General features: G+C 37.6%; 1 protein-coding gene across 1 annotated transcript in view; it reads left to right on the forward strand.

Moving 5' to 3' along the window:
* Positions 1–6,340: 6,340 nt before the first annotated feature.
* Colec10 (collectin subfamily member 10) overlaps positions 6,341–17,632 on the forward strand; it is a 34,588-nt gene continuing 23,296 nt past the window's right edge. Inside the window, exon 1 of the mRNA XM_076836308.2 lies at positions 6,341–6,488. Coding sequence (XP_076692423.1) covers positions 6,341–6,488 — 148 coding nt within the window. The remainder of the gene's footprint in view (positions 6,489–17,632) is intronic.

Raw genomic sequence — 17,632 nt, forward strand, 5'->3', positions numbered from 1 at the left:
GGGTTCAATCCATGGTACAAAAAAAAAAAAAAAAAAAAGATGTGGGTATCAGAAAAGGGGCATATATCATTGTCTTTAGACAATGGGGAAGAAGAGAAATCACAGCATAACAGCTCTGTAACTAGCTTTCCTGTCTGTGGATCACTAAGCTTAAAATGTTCAGGAGAGATATTTCTAAGAGCAGTAGAAACTAATTGAACATTTTACACTTCCATAAAACTGAAAAATCTCAAAAGAATTTGTAGTTAAGGTGGAATTGGTACATACAAAGCTATTCCAAAGAAACTAACTCAGTTATTTAACTTAGGGAAAACAAAATTAGTACAAGAAACAAAATGTAATTATAATGCACTATGTAACTCAACTGTGAGTAATTATTATAGAGCTATCATGAAATAAACATTGGATATGGTATTAAAATTATGCCATTAAGTTACAAATATAGAAAGAAAGGAAATGGACATGGAGTGGGGGCAGGTGGCTAGGGATGAAAAATAAATCTCTACTTTCATGTTAAGAAGTTGATGAGTTTCTAATTGAAAAAATCATATCATCAATTTATTATTTAAAATGCAGAGGTGATAAAGAAGCAATAATATTACTAAAACAATTTCTTTAAAGGAGTAAGAATCAGCAGTGAAAAGGAAAGACCTGGAGGCTTCTGCTTTTATCTCATAAGCCTATAAAAACCATCTGACTTTTCTAAACCATGCTTTAATAAGAAATTTGACATGTAAAATAATAATAATAATTGCATGTGTATTTGCATGCTGTTTCTAAACATGTGTCATTTTAAAAGCCATTCTACAAATTTCCGTTTTTTACAAATTGCATCAAATTGAGTTAACCCACAAGAGAGAACTTGAATCCAATAGGGTACGTATGCGAATGGACAGAGCCAAAACCATGTCCAAAGCCGAGTTACATCAATTTGTCAGAAAATTCCTTCTGGAGATGAGATTGTCATCATGTCACTGTCCTGTTTTAACTGGTAAAACACTTCTGCCTTAGGATACGCTCATATCCTGTGTTTTGTTTTTTTTTCTCCAGATATCATCTGAGCTGGATGCATGATAATTAAAATGCACAAGAACAGATGTTTCTAGGTCCCTGTCAGACACTGAGCAAATGTTTTGATGTGTCATTTCTTCCAGTAACTGTTCATGAATATCACAAAGCGAGTATATTAGTTTCCTAGGGCTGCCATAGCAAATTACCAAAAACTTGGTGACTTAGAACAACAGCGATTTCTCACAGTTTGGAAGTCCAAAAGCATGAAGTCAAAGTGTCAGCAGGGCTGAGATCACTCTAAAGGCCCATGAGGAGAATCTTTCTGTGCCTTTTATTCTGGTGTTTGCAAGACTCTTCATTGGCTTGTGGTTGCTTAACTATAATATCTGCTTCTGTCTTCATGTGTCTTCTCTTTCTGACCCTGTCTCATTCCTTCAGGGGTCTCTTGTAAGGGCACTTGTCACTGAGTTTAGGGTCCACCCAGATAATCCATAATAATCTCAAGATCCTTCCCTTAATCATATCTGCAAAAAACCTTTTTTCCAAATAAGGTTACATTCACAGGTTCAGGGTGTAGGATGTGGGCATGTTGTGTGAGGGGACACCATTCAACCTAATAGAAATGGGTAGAAGAATAATAGGGGGAAAATATCATTTATTATTCACTTTGTGACGTGTCATCTGGGAAGCATAAAGCGAAGCCTGGAATTTCAGTGCCCTGGAAGATGGAAGATGAAATTAGCCAGAAAATGTGGAATTATGGAGACAATTTTATAAACTGACCAATGATTCCTCTCTTTTTAGATTTGCATTTATTCCCCCACCCCTTTCGAATTTAATGCCAACTATAAATTTGTTTGGTTTGATGCCTATTTCAAAACTAGGTTTTAAAGAAAAATCAGCGCTGAGTTGAAATTCTCAATGGCTTCATTTATTTTTGAATAACTGAAAGTCAATTATTTTAAGTGATGATAGAAATCTCTCTGGGTAGCATTAGGTATTTGTAGCCAAAGAATATACATTTAACATAACTTGACAACTTTCTTTCATTAATCCAATCATATCTTCTATCCTAAAGTTTGTGTCATCTCATATTTATTGGGATATCAAGAAACCTGAAAAATATTCTAAAATACTGTATCAGGCTCACAATTTTCAAGCATATACCTTATTCTCTTAAATGACTCACAGTTGGAATACAATAAATACTGTATTAGTTTTTTCTTCAACAACATGATACCATGTTAAATCATTAGCACAGTGCCTGTCACATGGCAAGCATTCAACAGAGGTTGTTGTTATTACTATTAATTTTATCATAGACAGGACCATTCAATAATGATTTTCCCTATGGTAACTCCTTTCTTCTAGTAACAGTGGTTCACTTTATGCTTTGAATATTCCCCTTGTTGCTCTAAAACTGACATTTTTTTCTTCTTCCCAACCTTCTCCTCCCTGACCCTCTTCTCTCTGATCTTCTCCTCCCTATTTGCATCTCCCTAATCTCAAGAAACAGGATTCCTCTGTTTAAAAAAGAAAGAAAGAAAGAAAGACTTCTTCTCATCATGGGAAGAATCACAGACTCTGGGACAGGAGTTCCCCGTGTTTCTCCTTTTCTAGCAAAGCAATGAAACTTCTTTTGCCTTTTTCTCAAAGCCTTGCCTTTATTATTGGATTGGCATTGGGGACAAGGACCAAGCTTTCAGTAACATTCTCATCTTTCCAAAATTATGCCACTGGATTGTTTACTTCATTTATAAGGATCTACTTACAAATTATTGACTCCTAAATCCTATAGTTTGTCTCAGCCTTTGTCTTGTGTTGTTGTGGGGCAGGTCACTCAGAAAACACTGAGTCCCAGTTTTGTCCAAATTAAAGAGTCTTTATTCAGCAGGCCAGCCGGTGATTGCTCCCCGCAGGACCCATAACTGTCTCTCTGCAAGGACCAGCCCCAAGCCTGAGCATTTTAGGATATTTAAAGGCAAAAACGACATGGGGGCTGACATAGCTGCAAGCAAGCAGGTACAGAAGCTGAATAGGGCAGTTAGCAAGACAATGCAATGGGTACATTGGTATTTCCCACGGGACCTTTCAGGTTGGCATAGCAGCAAGCAAGCAGAAGGAAAGTAGGTCAAAATGACACTAATTCAGTGCAGGTTAGAGAATGGTTACTAATATCAAGACAATCAATCTCTGACAAGGTACATTGCCCAAGAAAAATGGAAACTAAAGAGAACAATTTTACATTGTGTAAAATTTACATTGTGCTATTTTGTTTGCCAAGTATGCTATGCTAGGTAACTATTAATAGGTACAGAAGCAGGGCTTTCCCATGGGAGAAGCATTTCTTACATGATATGGAGTTTCAGGGTAAAATGGAGTCTGTTTGGTCATTGCCCATATATCCTGGTCCATAACAGTATATCCATGCATCCGTTGGTACCAGAACATGTCCATTGGCTTCCATTACATTTTGCCATCTCTCTGATTTATTTTCTGGCCCTTCCTTCTTCTTCTGGTGACTAAATACAAGCTCTCTCAACACGCAACAGAATCAAGACCTGCATCCCAAACTCCCTGCTTTCATAACCTCCACCAGTTATTTCCCTGACCCTTAAACTCAATCAGCCTCATTATTTTTACCTCAAAACTGATTCTTTACCAGCTTGACTTCATGGAAGTAACACTTGTCCAATCATCTGGGTCAAAGCTTCAAAGTAATTTTGAAGATCGCTTTTCTTTGTAAATCTTGGCTTAAAAGAGAGCAGCCCTTTCTCTTCCATTAAAGTCCTCTTCTTTTAATATCCACCTATTTATAAGCTCCTCCTTTTTTCAGTGAGAAATAAATGGAACTAAAGTTTCCAAACCAGGGTTCAAAAAACCTGGAGACAAGTGAGTAGAATATGACTGGGAAAAGGGAGTAGAATATGACTATAACATGAGATATTTTTAAATGTTTACCTTTACCTGTTATTCTTAAGATTCAATGAATTACCAAGCCACATGCATTTGTCTTCCTCAAGAGAAAAAAGGAATTGGACATGCAGATTGAGCTGCAAAGATGTCCATCACAGTATTATTTATGTTAATAATATAAAAATATTTAAGTTCCCAGAAATAGAGCATTGACTGATTAAATATTGCTTTATATATAAAATATGCAATGAATACTCCATGGCAATTTAAATTTTGATGTAATAATCTATCGAAAAATACAGAAATATACTTACAGACTTTGCTGAGTTAAAAAAAAAAGAATAGAGGTTTCAAAGAGAAGAAATGGGACATATCACAGAAAAATTCTAAGAACTACTATTTTCTTCAGATTTTTACCAGTGGATTTCTAGATGTAAATGTAATGATTATACTTTCATTGAATTCCAAGAGATGCCTCAAGATTAAAAAAAGAAGCAGAAGTGGAGTGGATTTAGAGCAATCTAAACAATTTAAAGAACATCAATTTTAAAGAATCATAGAATTCAAAAAGAACATTAGATAGCAAGTCCACCTCACTTTATATGCCTTATGGCACTTGAAGCTGTGTGTCTTGCTTTGTGTCATGTATCTGGTCATAACACATGAAATCTGAGTTTTCTAATTTCATGGTATTAGTTCTCACTATTTTCCTATCACTGTTAACCTCACAAATGCATCCACTTTGGACATTTTAAACATGTGTAAAATTAGTGCATTCTCCAGGGTTGAGAATATTCATCCTTATGGAAACCAAATAGTTTTCTGCTCCACCTAAGAGCAGGATTTTTTGGAAATAATTTGCATTTGATTTTGGGAGGGTGGGTTCTTTAATGGGCGACTTTTTGCAAGTTGCTTAATTTTCCTAAACCTCAGATACTTTGTTTGCAAAATGGGAGAATTATCATCTGAACCATAAATATGCTCTGAGATCTAAATGTAGTAAATATGAATTGAGAGCAGCCTTCTGCCTATACATAGTGACTGTTGGATTGATGTCAACTCCTTTCCCTCTCTCCTTGTATTGCTGATAAAGAGATCAGTTCAGACATACCATGAGCCTGCCATCACGTGTTGAGTTGTGTCCTCCACCCAAAATTCATATGTTGAAGTCCTTACCCCCAGTATCTCAGAAAAAAAATGGATATTGAGTAAGCCATTGGGTTTGTGATCCTTTTAATGACAGCTCTGGGGAAGTTGAATACCCATATTTCTTGGATTGACCATTACTTGTAACAGCATCTCTCCATCTTTTCCAAATTCAAGGAAAGCAGGTTGAGAATCCCTTTCACCCAACTCTGAGTTAACGTGCCTTCGAGAACAAAGAAGGCAAGGAACCTCTCATAAATGATTCTGGTTCTAATCTTCCAATATCTCACCAAGCCACGGTTAGTCATACAGGATGTGGGTTGTTGGAATAGGTAGGTGAGCAGACAGGCAGGCAGGCCAGTAGGTAGGTAGGTCTGTCAGTTGGTTGACTGATCTCAAAGTTCATATCTATGTCTTTATCAGATCTATATAATCTGTGTCTAAATCTAGTCTGCCTTTTAAGAAACATAATATTGTAAGCTATTTCCTCCACTTGAAAAATTTGCTACAAACACCACTTTAAGAAAACAGTCACATCATACTTTCTCATACACTTCTATTTACCATAATTTGCCAACCATTAGTGTATCTTTTCAAATAAAACTTTATCTACATTTCAGAATATTTCCTTGAGTTAGTTGCCAGAGGGCAATTTCTAAGGGCGACCGTTAGGGTTTTAATGTTCTTAACTTATTGCCAAATTGTTCTGCAGAAAAGATGGTTATTCTTTCTTTTGGGATTTAATCCCAAGATCACTTTTTGTTAGCAAGAGAAGGACATGGGGAACATTGGAAGCCTCTGTGGTCAGCTGCCACATCAGCTGATGGATGTCACCTCAGGAAAAGTTCAAAATCTTACAGGGTGTTTGCATCATATCTGCAAAAACATCTGGTTCACAACTCTCTGGTACCCAGCATTTAAATTCAGTGCAACCTAAAAATGTCAGACCAAGTACTGAGCAGAGGCACCTCTATCCTCTTTAGTCTCAGGATGTTTCTCCTGGCCTGCACACTTAAGTGTTTAGTTAAGAGATAGTTTTCAATAAACTGTTGTCACTTGAGAATAAACAGTCTGGACAATGTACGGTTTATTTGGGGATACTGAAAAAATAAACAAAATTCAGTGTCAGCTTCCTTCTTGTCTTTGTAGCACTTTCTGGAATGTGTGCTCCCAACCCTTCCCTTTCTTCCCTATAGCAGAAGTTTGATCTAACATAAAGCTATTTATTTGGCATTTCAGGAAAATCCTTTTCTGAAGAACTTCAGCAATGAATGGCTTTGGAGTCCTGCTTCGAAACAACCAGTTCATCCTCCTGCTCTTCTTTCTCTTGCAAATCCAGAGTCTGGGTCTGGATATTGATAGTCGCCCTACCACAGAAGTCTGCGCTACACACACAATTTCACCAGGACCCAAAGGTGAGGAAAGAAACCCCCAATCTCATGTAGTAAAGACGATCTCTTCCCTCATCCCCACTCTATGTTCTCAATGACTTTCCTTTATCCCCTTTATCAACCTTCTCCCACCTATATTTTGGGAAATCACTAGTAGGTACTTATTTGAAGTCTTCCCTGATGTTAGGTAAGAGAAGGCTGGGAGGAGATAAAAGCCCTGGGGTAGGAATCTGATTGAATTTACCAGGGGACAGAGGAAATCTCCTCCATCATACCCACAGGAAGATGTTCATCCAAGTCATTGTTCTTTGGAAACACTTTCTTTAAGAGCATCTAGCTCTATTCTTGGGCTGGTTTTCTTCCTCCCCTTTCTCATACTGATTCTGCTAAAGCTATTTAGGCAAAAGTTCAGTAAAAGAAAACTTAAATCTTAAACATATTTTTCATTTATTAATTGGCTCCTAGGTTCCAATGAAGAGAATGAATTTTTGGGGGTGGTGGGGTGAAAGATTGTAGGTAGTGTATAAATGAACAATTCTTTATTTGAAAGTAGAATCTTTGAGGTCAAGTGCCTTTCGCTGAAGAATGATTGAATATTGCAATTTTTTTTCAAGCAGAGCCAAGGTCCAAATATGCTCCAAGCAACTGGTTGAAAAAAAATTAAAAAATAAAAAATAAATCTGTTTTCCTGGCTTCAGCTCTTACCCTTTTGTTCTGAAAGTGGTCACTGCACTGCAGATTGGTGCTCTCTTATTAGTAATTCATGCTATGCTTCTTCAGGCTATAGGGCAGAAGAATTGCAGCTGCTTAAAATTTTAAGTAGAAAAAAGGGTCTTTCCAAAAACTATTTTTTAAATGGCCTGATGTTTGTCAGTTATTTAAATGTGTATTGCTTAAAGTGCATTTTTTAATCAGTGAATTAATTTCCTCCAAAGATTGCAATCCAAGTTTTAACCTTTGATACTATAAAATAAATGCAAGAAGGAACAATGAGACCTTGGGGCTTTCAAATAATTTCTTGAGTGAATAAATGAATAATGTGAGGGCAAATGTTCAGAAAAGAAAGTTTTGATTAGAAATAAAGTATTTACTTAAAACCATTACTGGATTTTCCAAAGAGTGTAGGAAACTTTGTGTTATTACTGTGGTGTCATGGACAGAGCTGAAATTAATGTTTTCCTTGATTGTGTAAGTGGGAGAGTCTGTTTAAGAAGAGCACCAGTAAATCATTTTCCATGCACAGAAACTGTAACTTTCCAACTGAAAGAAGAATAAGGTATTATTAAAATAATTTCCAAAATATAATATATGTCAATGTAACAATTTCATTCATTGCAATTTAACTGGCATATGTTGAATACTTAATAAGTGTCAGGCACTATTTTAGGCACAAGATGTACATAGGATAATATGTCTAAGTGCCATAAACAATGAAAAGGTAAATAATTTATGGGAGCACAGAGGTCAGAGCAGATTTTCTAAGATGATAGTGACTCAGAAGGGTCTTGGGTAAGAATTGTTTAGCAGATTAGAATACCCAAGGAATGGGTAAAGCTTAACAGAAACTAGAAAATGTGATGAATGCACATGGCTGAAGAATCCCCTTAATCCTTGCTTTTTTTTTTTTTTAACCAGGGATTGAATCCTGGGGTGCATAGCCACTGTAACACACATCCCCAACCCTTATTATGTCTTATTTTGAGACCAGTTCTCAGTAAATTCCTTAGGACCTTGCCAAGTTGCTGAGACTGCCTTTGAACTTGCAATCCTCCTGCCTCAGCCTCCTGAGCAGCTCAGATTATAAACATTTGCCACCATGCCCTGCTTAATCCTTGCTTTTAAAAAAATTAAAAAGTATAGATAAAAACCTTAAATCTTTCCAAGAAAACAGGCAAGGAGTATCCTTTAGAAATCCTTTGAAAGTATCTTATTTTACTTTATTGTTTTAATCAGGATGTAATTAATATTTGCTGAATGTCAGCAGGCTGTCTACCATGTATCCTTTTATCATTATTTCTTCACCTACCACAAAACTCTTTCCCGTTACAAATGCTGTTACAATTTCAAGGGATGGAAACTTCCTTAACTCTCTTTCTGAGTCTGTGTAGAATTATAAGATGATTACAACCAGAGTATGGCAGGATGAAAATGTGACACATCTAAGGAAGAGGGACACTGGAAGAGAGACTCAGATGCCATTTCTTCTCTTCCCTGGAGCCTGGGGACTTTGCATCAAAAGCATTCTAAGTTCCTTCTTAGTAAATAGATGCCATGATTCTGGAATGTACTGTACAGCCCTGGAGTCCTTGGTTAGATGCAGAGGGTTTAAAGCTAAGATAAGGAACCTTCCTAGGAGTTAGGTCTACAGGGTAAGTTTGGGATTAGATTGCAGACTCTTAGGATCAACACTTCTTTCTTTCTCTACAAATTACCTACAAATGTACATGGAACTATCTAAGCATATTTATTACTGCTTTTCCTCTACAATAGGTGCTATGTTAGATATCGTGTGCACACCAAAAAACAAGACATGGCAACTTCTCTCAAATATAAAATACCATCTCTTCTTCAATCCTTTATGAATACTGTAACAGCCCCTCCCAACCCCAAACAAGGCAGACTTGGATCTTTAACTCCACAGAATGAAAAGACAAAATGCTCAATGGCTAGATAAACACTTCAAAGGGCTGGGTTATCACTTTTGTTAATATATTTTTCCTAAGACTAAGTGGTCTGTATTTTTGACTAACCATCTCATTACCTTATTTACTGGCACTGCAGCACTGAGCTCAGAAGCTCTAGATAGTATGGGAAACAGACAATAAAAGGAACTAACTTTAATCTCATATAGGAAATATGCAAGTTATTTTGAGTTTCAGATGGAAAACAACCAGTAATACTATTCAGTTATAGAAAAGTTGCCCGATATAAAGACATTATTTTAGAGTACAAGTTCCTAAGTATCACTTAGTGGAAAGAAAGGCACTATATATTCAGTCTGCTTGATCTTCAGCTTATTATTATATCTACTTTTGCTTCAGTTTCTTTATTTGAAAAATGAACCTTCATTGTAGACTTGTCCTGAAAATATTGAAATAACCAAAGTTATGTAGCTATCAAAAATAGATATGTAACAATTTTCCCTAAGTCTGTCAAGTAACAATTTGGGGAATAAGTATCATTACAATTATCCAAACTTATTTGTTGAAAGTCACCATTATTTTTCTTTCTGTGCCTTAATTTGTTGTTTTATGCTGCTTTAGTAGAAAAGTGCTGGTGGTTTCTTTTAGAAACTTATGTGAAATTCTGACCCCTAGTGGTTTTACTTGAAAACAACAATGACAAGAAATTTAGAAAATAACTTTTGAATTAGCAAGACATATTTGGAAGATGCTTTAAAATGTTCAAGGAAATTCCAAAATTTTCACAATTTTCCTATGTGGTGGTAATTTCATAAACGTAATGTAAGGAAACAATCTCAATGACTGCCCAGAGTCTTTCAGTAGATGTGAACATGGAACTTAAATTTGACCTCTGGCCTCTGACTATAATACTGTTGTCATTACATGACATCCACTAGTTTACACTAGTTATATATTGGGCTTAAAATAGACCTGCTGGGTACAGTGGTGCACATCTGTAATCCCCGTGACTGGAGAGACTGAGGATGGAGGACTGCAAGTTTGAAGTCAGCCTCTGCACCTTAGGGAGATCCCTTTCAAAATAAAAAGGTCTGGGGATATAGTTCAGTATAGAGTGTCCTGGGTTCAATCCCAACACTCTTTCTCTCCTACACACACACACACACACACGTTCACACAATAATCTGCTGGCCATATTTTTGTAATAACAAATGACTAAGACAATGGAGTTCATGCAACCCCATAGCCCAACAGTTGCATTAGACACTAAAACATGCTGAAAGTTGATGGCATATTTCCTTTCTGAAAATCAACCAGGTCTTCATTAATTGGCTTGGAAATCAATGCTTTGTTACCCTATTGCCTATCTTGGCTTCTGCTAGCTTCTTAGTTTTCTTTCAATGGCATTTTTTTTGTCTTCAGGGTCTACAAGGTCTTTTCATATCTGGCTTCTCCCAACTTCTCCCACATCATTTCAAACTGCTCCTCTGCCTGTAGCTTCCTCTGGACATTCTGGTCTTGTTTTTCATTACTGACTCAGAGCCGTGGTCTCTGCCTGGTCCTGTCTTCCCAAGGATGGTTCTTTCTCATTGAGGTCTTAGCTCAATTGCCCTACGCACAGCAAGTCCATGCCTGGCTTCACCTGTCCTCTTCCTAAGACATCTTACTATTTTCACAGACTCACTATTAAATGAGAACCTCTTGTGCATTTCAGATGTGTCTAGTCAGGCCTAGAATGCAAGCTTCATGAAGGCCAAGACTCTACCCATTTACTAAATTTGTTATCCTACCTCCTGCACATAGTGGGTACTCATTAACATTTTTGATTAAATAAATAAATGAATTCAAATTTTTCAATATCCCTTAACATTTTAGCAACAATGTAAACGGTTAATACAACTTCATAATATTCTGTCTGTTCATAAAAAATGTTGTGGATGATTCTAAAAAGGGTTTTTTTTCCTGTTGGGGGGCGTTGTCATTGTGTCCTTGCCAGTGGCCACTGATCCTCTGCTAAGTGCAACAATGCCACTGTTTCCTTGGTGCTCCTGTCTCAGCCCAGCCCATGCTGACTTGCTGCCACCTCATTTAACTAGAAGAATTTTGGGTCAATTTCTAGAACATGGAAACTCCTGAGAGTAGCCATCACTACTCTTCCATTCATGTGGCCTGCAGTGGATCACAGGGCAGAAAAAGACTGTCTCCCCCTTCAGCAAGACTCTAATAACAAAGTCAACCAGTGTGTTAGTATGACTTTCAAGAGCTGCCGTTCTATCAGACGCAGAGTCTCTGATTTGATATCAAGCTCCTTGATCCATTTGGAGTTAACATTTGTGCATGGCGAGAGAAGGGGATTCAGTTTCATTTTGTTGCATATGGGTTTCCAGTTTTCCCAACACCATTTGTTGAAGATGCTATCCTTCCTCCATTGCATGCTTTTAACTCCTTTATCAATCAAATATAAGATAGTTGTAACTTTGTGGATTAGTCTCTGTGTCCTCTATTCTGTACCATTGGTCCACCCACCTGTTTTGGTACCAGTACCATGCTGTCTTTGTTACTATTGCTCTGTAATATAGTTTGAAATCCGGTATCGCTATACCGCCTGATTCACACTTCCTGCTTAGAGGTGCTTTTGCTATTCTGGGTCTTTTATTTTTCCATATGAATTTCATGATTGCTTTCTCTATTCCTACAAGAAATGCCGTTGGGATTTTGATTGGCATTGCATTAAACCTATAGAGAACTTTTGGTAATATCGCCATTTTGATGATGTTAGTTCTGCCTATCCATGAACAGGGCATATTTTTCCATCTTCTAAGATCTTCTTCTATTTCTCTCTTTAGGGTTCTGTAGTTTTCATTGTATAAATCTTTCACCTCTTTTGTTGGGTTGATTCCCAAGTATTTTTTTTTTTTGAGGATATTGTGAATGGGGTGTTTTTCCTCATTTCCGTTTCATAAGTTTTGTTGCTGATATGCAGAAATGCCTTTGATTTATGCGTGTTGATTTTATATCCTGCCACTTTGCTGAATTCACTTATTAGTTCTAGTAGTTTTTTTGTAGACCCTTTTGGGTCTTCTAGGTATAGAATCATGTCGTCTGCAAATAGTGATAATTTAAGTTCTTCTTTTCCTATTTTTATGCCTTTAATTTCTTTCGTCTGTCTAATTGCTCTGGCCAGTGTTTTGAGAACTATATTGAATAGAAAAAGTTGGCTCCAATCTACATATTGTGGAGTCGGGCTCCAAATTCCTTAATAGGACACCCATAGCACAAGAGTTAATAACAAGAATCAACAAATGGGACTTACTTAAACTGAAAAGTTTTTTTTCCTCAGCAAGAGAAACAATAAGAGAGGTAAATAGGGAGCCTACATCATGGGAACAAATCTTTACTCCTCACACTTCAGATAGAGCCCTAATATCCAGAGTATACAAAGAACTCAAAAAATTAGACAATAAGATAACAAATAACCCAACCAACAAATGGGCCAAGGACCTGAACAGACACTTCTCAGAGGAGGACATACAATCAATCAACAAGTACATGAAAAAATGCTCACCATCTCTAGCAGTCAGAGAAATGCAAATCAAAACCACCCTAAGATACCATCTCACTTCAGTAAGATTGGCAGCCATTCTGAAGTCAAACAACAACAAGTGCTGGCGAGGATGTGGGGAAAAGGGTACTCTTGTACATTGCTGGTGGGACTGCAAATTGGTGCGGCCAATTTGGAAAGCAGTATGGAGATTCCTGGGAAAGCTGGGAATGGAACCACCATTTGACCCAGCTATTGCCCTTCTTGGACTATTCCCTGAAGACCTAAAAAGAGCATACTACAGGGATACTGCCACATCGATGTTCATAGCAGCACAATTCACAATAGCTAGACTGTGGAACCAACCCAGATCCCCTTCAATAGATGAATGGATAAAAAAAAAAAAATGTGGCATTTATACACCATGAAGTATTACGCAGCACTAAAAAATGACAAAATCATGGTATTTGCAGGGAAATGGATGGCACTAGAGCAGATTATGCTAAGTGAAGCTAGCCAATCCCTAAAAAACAAATGCCAAATGTCTTCTTTGATATAATGAGAGCAACTAAGAACAGAGCAGGGAGGAAGAGCAGGAGGAAAAGATTAACATTTAACAGAGACATGAGGTGGGAGGGAAAGGGAGAGAAAAGGGAAATTGCATGGAAATGGAAGGAGACCCTCATTGTTATACAAAATTACATATAAGAGGCTGGTAGGGGAATGGGAAAAAAATAAGGAGAGAAATGAATTACAGCAGATGGGGCAGAGAGAGAAGATGGGAGGGGAGGGGAGGGGGGATAGTAGAGGATAGAAAAGGTAGCAGAATACAACAGTTTCTAATATGGCATTATGTAAAAATGCGGATGTGTAACCAATGTGATTCTGCAATCTGTATTTGGGGTAAAAATGGGAGTTCATAACCCACTTGAATCTAATGTATGAAATATGATATGTCAAGAGCTTTGTAATGTTTTGAACAACCAATAAAAAAAAGAAAAAAAAAACTCCAGAAAAAAAAAAAAGAGCTGCCATTTGCAACAGTGCAAGTACTTTACAACCATATTTCAATTTAAGTATCTCAACAGACTTTGAGGGGAAAAAAAAACATTGTAATTCCTGTTAGACAGATGAAGAAACTGAGGTTCAGAATTATTAAGTCACTAGCCCAAAGCTGCAGAGATGGAAGGGAGAGGGTAGAATCAATTCAGTTACAGTTGGACTCTGTGTGCCGATCAGACTGCTAAACCTTCTAATCAGTGGAAGGGGCTTTTAGGCAGGTTTTGACTTAGAGATCCCATTGATCCTCATGGAACTCACATTTGGAGAGGCCAGGGCATACGTCTGAGTGCCAGACTATGCAAGGTGTGCACGATTGCCTCTGTTTGGTAAGTGAGGCAACACCATGAGGGAAATCCTGCAGAGCTCAGACCTATTTTCTGGGATCATTTCTTTTTTAGTGAATCCTTTAACTACAAGAAAATGGACTTCTATTTAGCCATCCACTATTTTACTAGATTTGGCTCCATATCCTAGCAATGACACAAGTTGGGTTACAAACCCTCAAATATTTCTCAGCCTCCATCACAGAGGCTCTCTTGAGATTTCCCCAATCGGAGACATGCCCAGGGATATCTGGATCTCAAACATTCAAACCAGTAATCTTACTACTTGCAAGGTAACTCTCAGAGATGATTTGGTTGAACCCCAGTTGTTTTTGCTTTTCTGAATACAGAGTCCCAGAGAAGTTAAATAACTTGCTCCAAATCACACAGCTACTAATTGGTGGCAAAGCTAAAACTAGAATTTAGACGGCAGATTCCTGGAGTTGTCCCATTCCACTCTATTACATAATTGTACTCATCTTTTATCATTCTCATTAAGCATGGAATAATCCTTCAGTGTTATAAATTAACATTAGAAAAAGAGTTCAATGTTTAAACATGGCACAGAATTGCTTTAACTAGGTCACCTTGATATAAGTTAAGCTGCATATTCCTTTTTGGTGACTTTATCAGACAGGTGAAGCAAGTAGGCAATTTCCCCAAAGCTTTTTTTATTAATTATATCAATTTTTTAGATTCTTTTATTATTCATTTTAATATATGTTTTATGCATAAGGACAGACCAATATTTTAGGTGGTTTGCTGTTTTAAATTCTATATTTCAGTGTGTGGATGTCTGGAGCCTTTTTTTTTTCTTCTTCTCCCTTTGAGTAGATGCCAAGAAATTTCAAGGTCAGGAGAGAAAGAACAAAATTCCAATCTATCAAAATATGGATAAATACGAGTCAGGTACTGACTAGTAATGATAAAAAAAAATTTTTGCTTCATTTTAATAAGAACACATCCTTTACCAATGCCATTTATCTCCCTAACTCCTTTATGTAATAATTTGGCTATGTATCAATCACTAGAGAGACCATGATGATAACCACTTGCATGTTGGTTAAAATCATGGGCTTTGAATTTGATCTCTGCTACTGACCTAGCTGTGACCTAAGCTTCAGATTTCTCATCTTCAAAAGGGAGATACAAATATTACCCATCTCAAATGCTTATTTTAAACATGCTAAAATATGGCTAGCGTATAACTTAGCTATCATTATTTCTTGCATTAGCTTCCATTGATGTTGTTAATCACCATAAGTTCTTTCTCTCATCCTCCCCACCCCGCCCCGCCTCGTCCTCTCCAGTTCCTAAGAAAAAGCTAATAAACTGTAACACTATCTCCCAATAGAAACCCACCAGGGACAGGCCACCTCCTTCTGCCTCTCACTGTAATTCCCTATTTTCAGTCCCACTTCAAAGTCAGCCTCCAATCTTCAATAGCTCATGAACTTGAGGTCACCCTTTCTCTCCACTAATATTGCCTTGTTTCTGCAGTTCTCCATCTGGTCCTGGTGTTCCTTGCTAGTAACATGAGAATGATAACAGTATAAACACCCCTGGGGTTAAAACAGGGATTCAGTGGGTTTTAAGACATGCTCAACTTAAGCTTGAGTTTTCTCTTCAATGGCATGGAATGATAACAAGGCCATTCCTCCATAGGGCTGAGGAGAGCAAGAGTAGGTTAAGACACGTGAAGCTCTTGGCATAGAACAGACTCAGTGTCAAGCACTCTGTCAATGTAACCAAACTGGAGGTTAGCAGGACCCAAGGAGAAAGAGACTATGCTTCCTCAGGTCTTGTACTTTTTCTTTCTTTAAGAAATGTTTTCCTTCAGTTACTATCTGTTCCGCCAGCCACGTGTTCTATTGGCTCTGGTGGTTGATGACATGGGTAAGCCAGGCACAACTGTTCTCTTTCTTACTCTTCATGTTTATGTTTGTGAAATTTGACTTGTGAAAACTTAACAACTCCATTGGAATGATTTTATTAGGCCTCCCCACATCGTCTCATGATATTCTATCCCTTCTCCAGTTTGTCAGTTTTCTGCATCACATATTTTATTTGTGTACCCTATAATTTTAAAAAATACTTTATTATGTTTTATAGCTCTCACTGCTCTTTTAGGAAAGAATTGTAAATATGTACAGTAAAAACCTGACATGCAGAGACTCAAGTGAGGTAGCATCTAAATAACTTAATACTTCTCATATTATTTATGGTGATTGTGCTTGATTTGACACTGGGAGCATCATTTTATGTCTCTTGTGACCACTAGTCTATACTTGCATCTGTTAAACAAATACATGCACATAAATCTTGAGAATTTATAAAGGGTTTATTATTTTGTCTCAGCTCTCCTGACTTAGGTAGGTGTTACTTTCCTTATTGAAGAGAACAAAGCTTCTCTTAGATATGATTTGACTGCATAGCTGTGAGGGAGGATTCTGAAGAGAAATCCAGTGCCCACTCTACCTCCCTAACCATGAAGGCAGGAACCTAGTCCACTTGGCTGTTGATGGGAGCTGAGCTCAGTTAAACAGATAGTCTTCTCTCAGGAAACCAGTCATATCTCAATAAAGCAGGTTAGATATAATAACGAAACCAAATTCTTTAACAAGGTGGCTCTTATTGTCCTCTCTATTCAAGAACTTCTAGATTCTGAGGGTCATTTATTTGCTGCTATGAGCAGTGTATATGTAAGACACTATAGTATTGGGTCTTGTCAAAAATAGTTTCAATAGTGTTCTTCAGCCGGGCCTGAGATAAACCAGTGTCTAGAAAAATGATTTTGCTGTTCAGAGCCAAAAGCTGCAACAAAGTCACCTCTCTCTCTTCAGGACACATGCTGGGTGACCAAATGACAGGACAACCAAATAGAGGAGGCCCATATGTCTAATGGGAAGTGGGGAGATGGAATAGGCAGCCAGTAGGGTAAATAGGTAATGTGCTCCAAAGAAAAAGGAAGGTCCCCATCGAAACCAGGTGATTTTGACACACCACAAGGAAGACCTCTGGAACTGTTTACCAGTGTCACCCTAGTGCCATGCTTATCACTGAGGAGCAAGACAGAACAATCCATCAATGATTGTGGTGCAACCCTGGTGTATGATCCTATTCACAGAGCAATGTGCTGCCAGGAAGTTCATACAGAGTACAGTACAAGGGAGGTGACCCACTTTCCTGGTTGGAGTGCACTTAAGAGGATGTTTGTTTTTCAAATTTAAATGAGCTTAAAATTTGAGTAACCTGTAGAGGGAAGGTTTTCTTGTCTCCCCATGATCAGGGGAGGCAACACCACGTGGGTATCATTTGAACAATGTTTTGTGCTGTCATCTCTTCCTGATTCTCTGACATTTTAATTCTGAGAAAATGAATGTGTGAAAAGCAACATGTCCAGCACTGACAGCTGTCAAAGGAGCTCTGCCTTTGCCCACAAGTCTCTATTAACAGGAACTGAACCTCCCCAAATGCTTCATATCTCAGCTCATTCTCCTGTACCCCTTCTTGTTTTACTTTTAAGAATATAAAAATATGGATGGGGATTAAGAAGCTATTAAGAGGCTAAGCATAGACAAGTCAAAGTCAATTCTCCTG

Source organism: Callospermophilus lateralis, chromosome 16, assembly GCF_048772815.1.
Source record: "Callospermophilus lateralis isolate mCalLat2 chromosome 16, mCalLat2.hap1, whole genome shotgun sequence".
Taxonomy (NCBI): Eukaryota; Metazoa; Chordata; class Mammalia; order Rodentia; family Sciuridae; genus Callospermophilus; species Callospermophilus lateralis.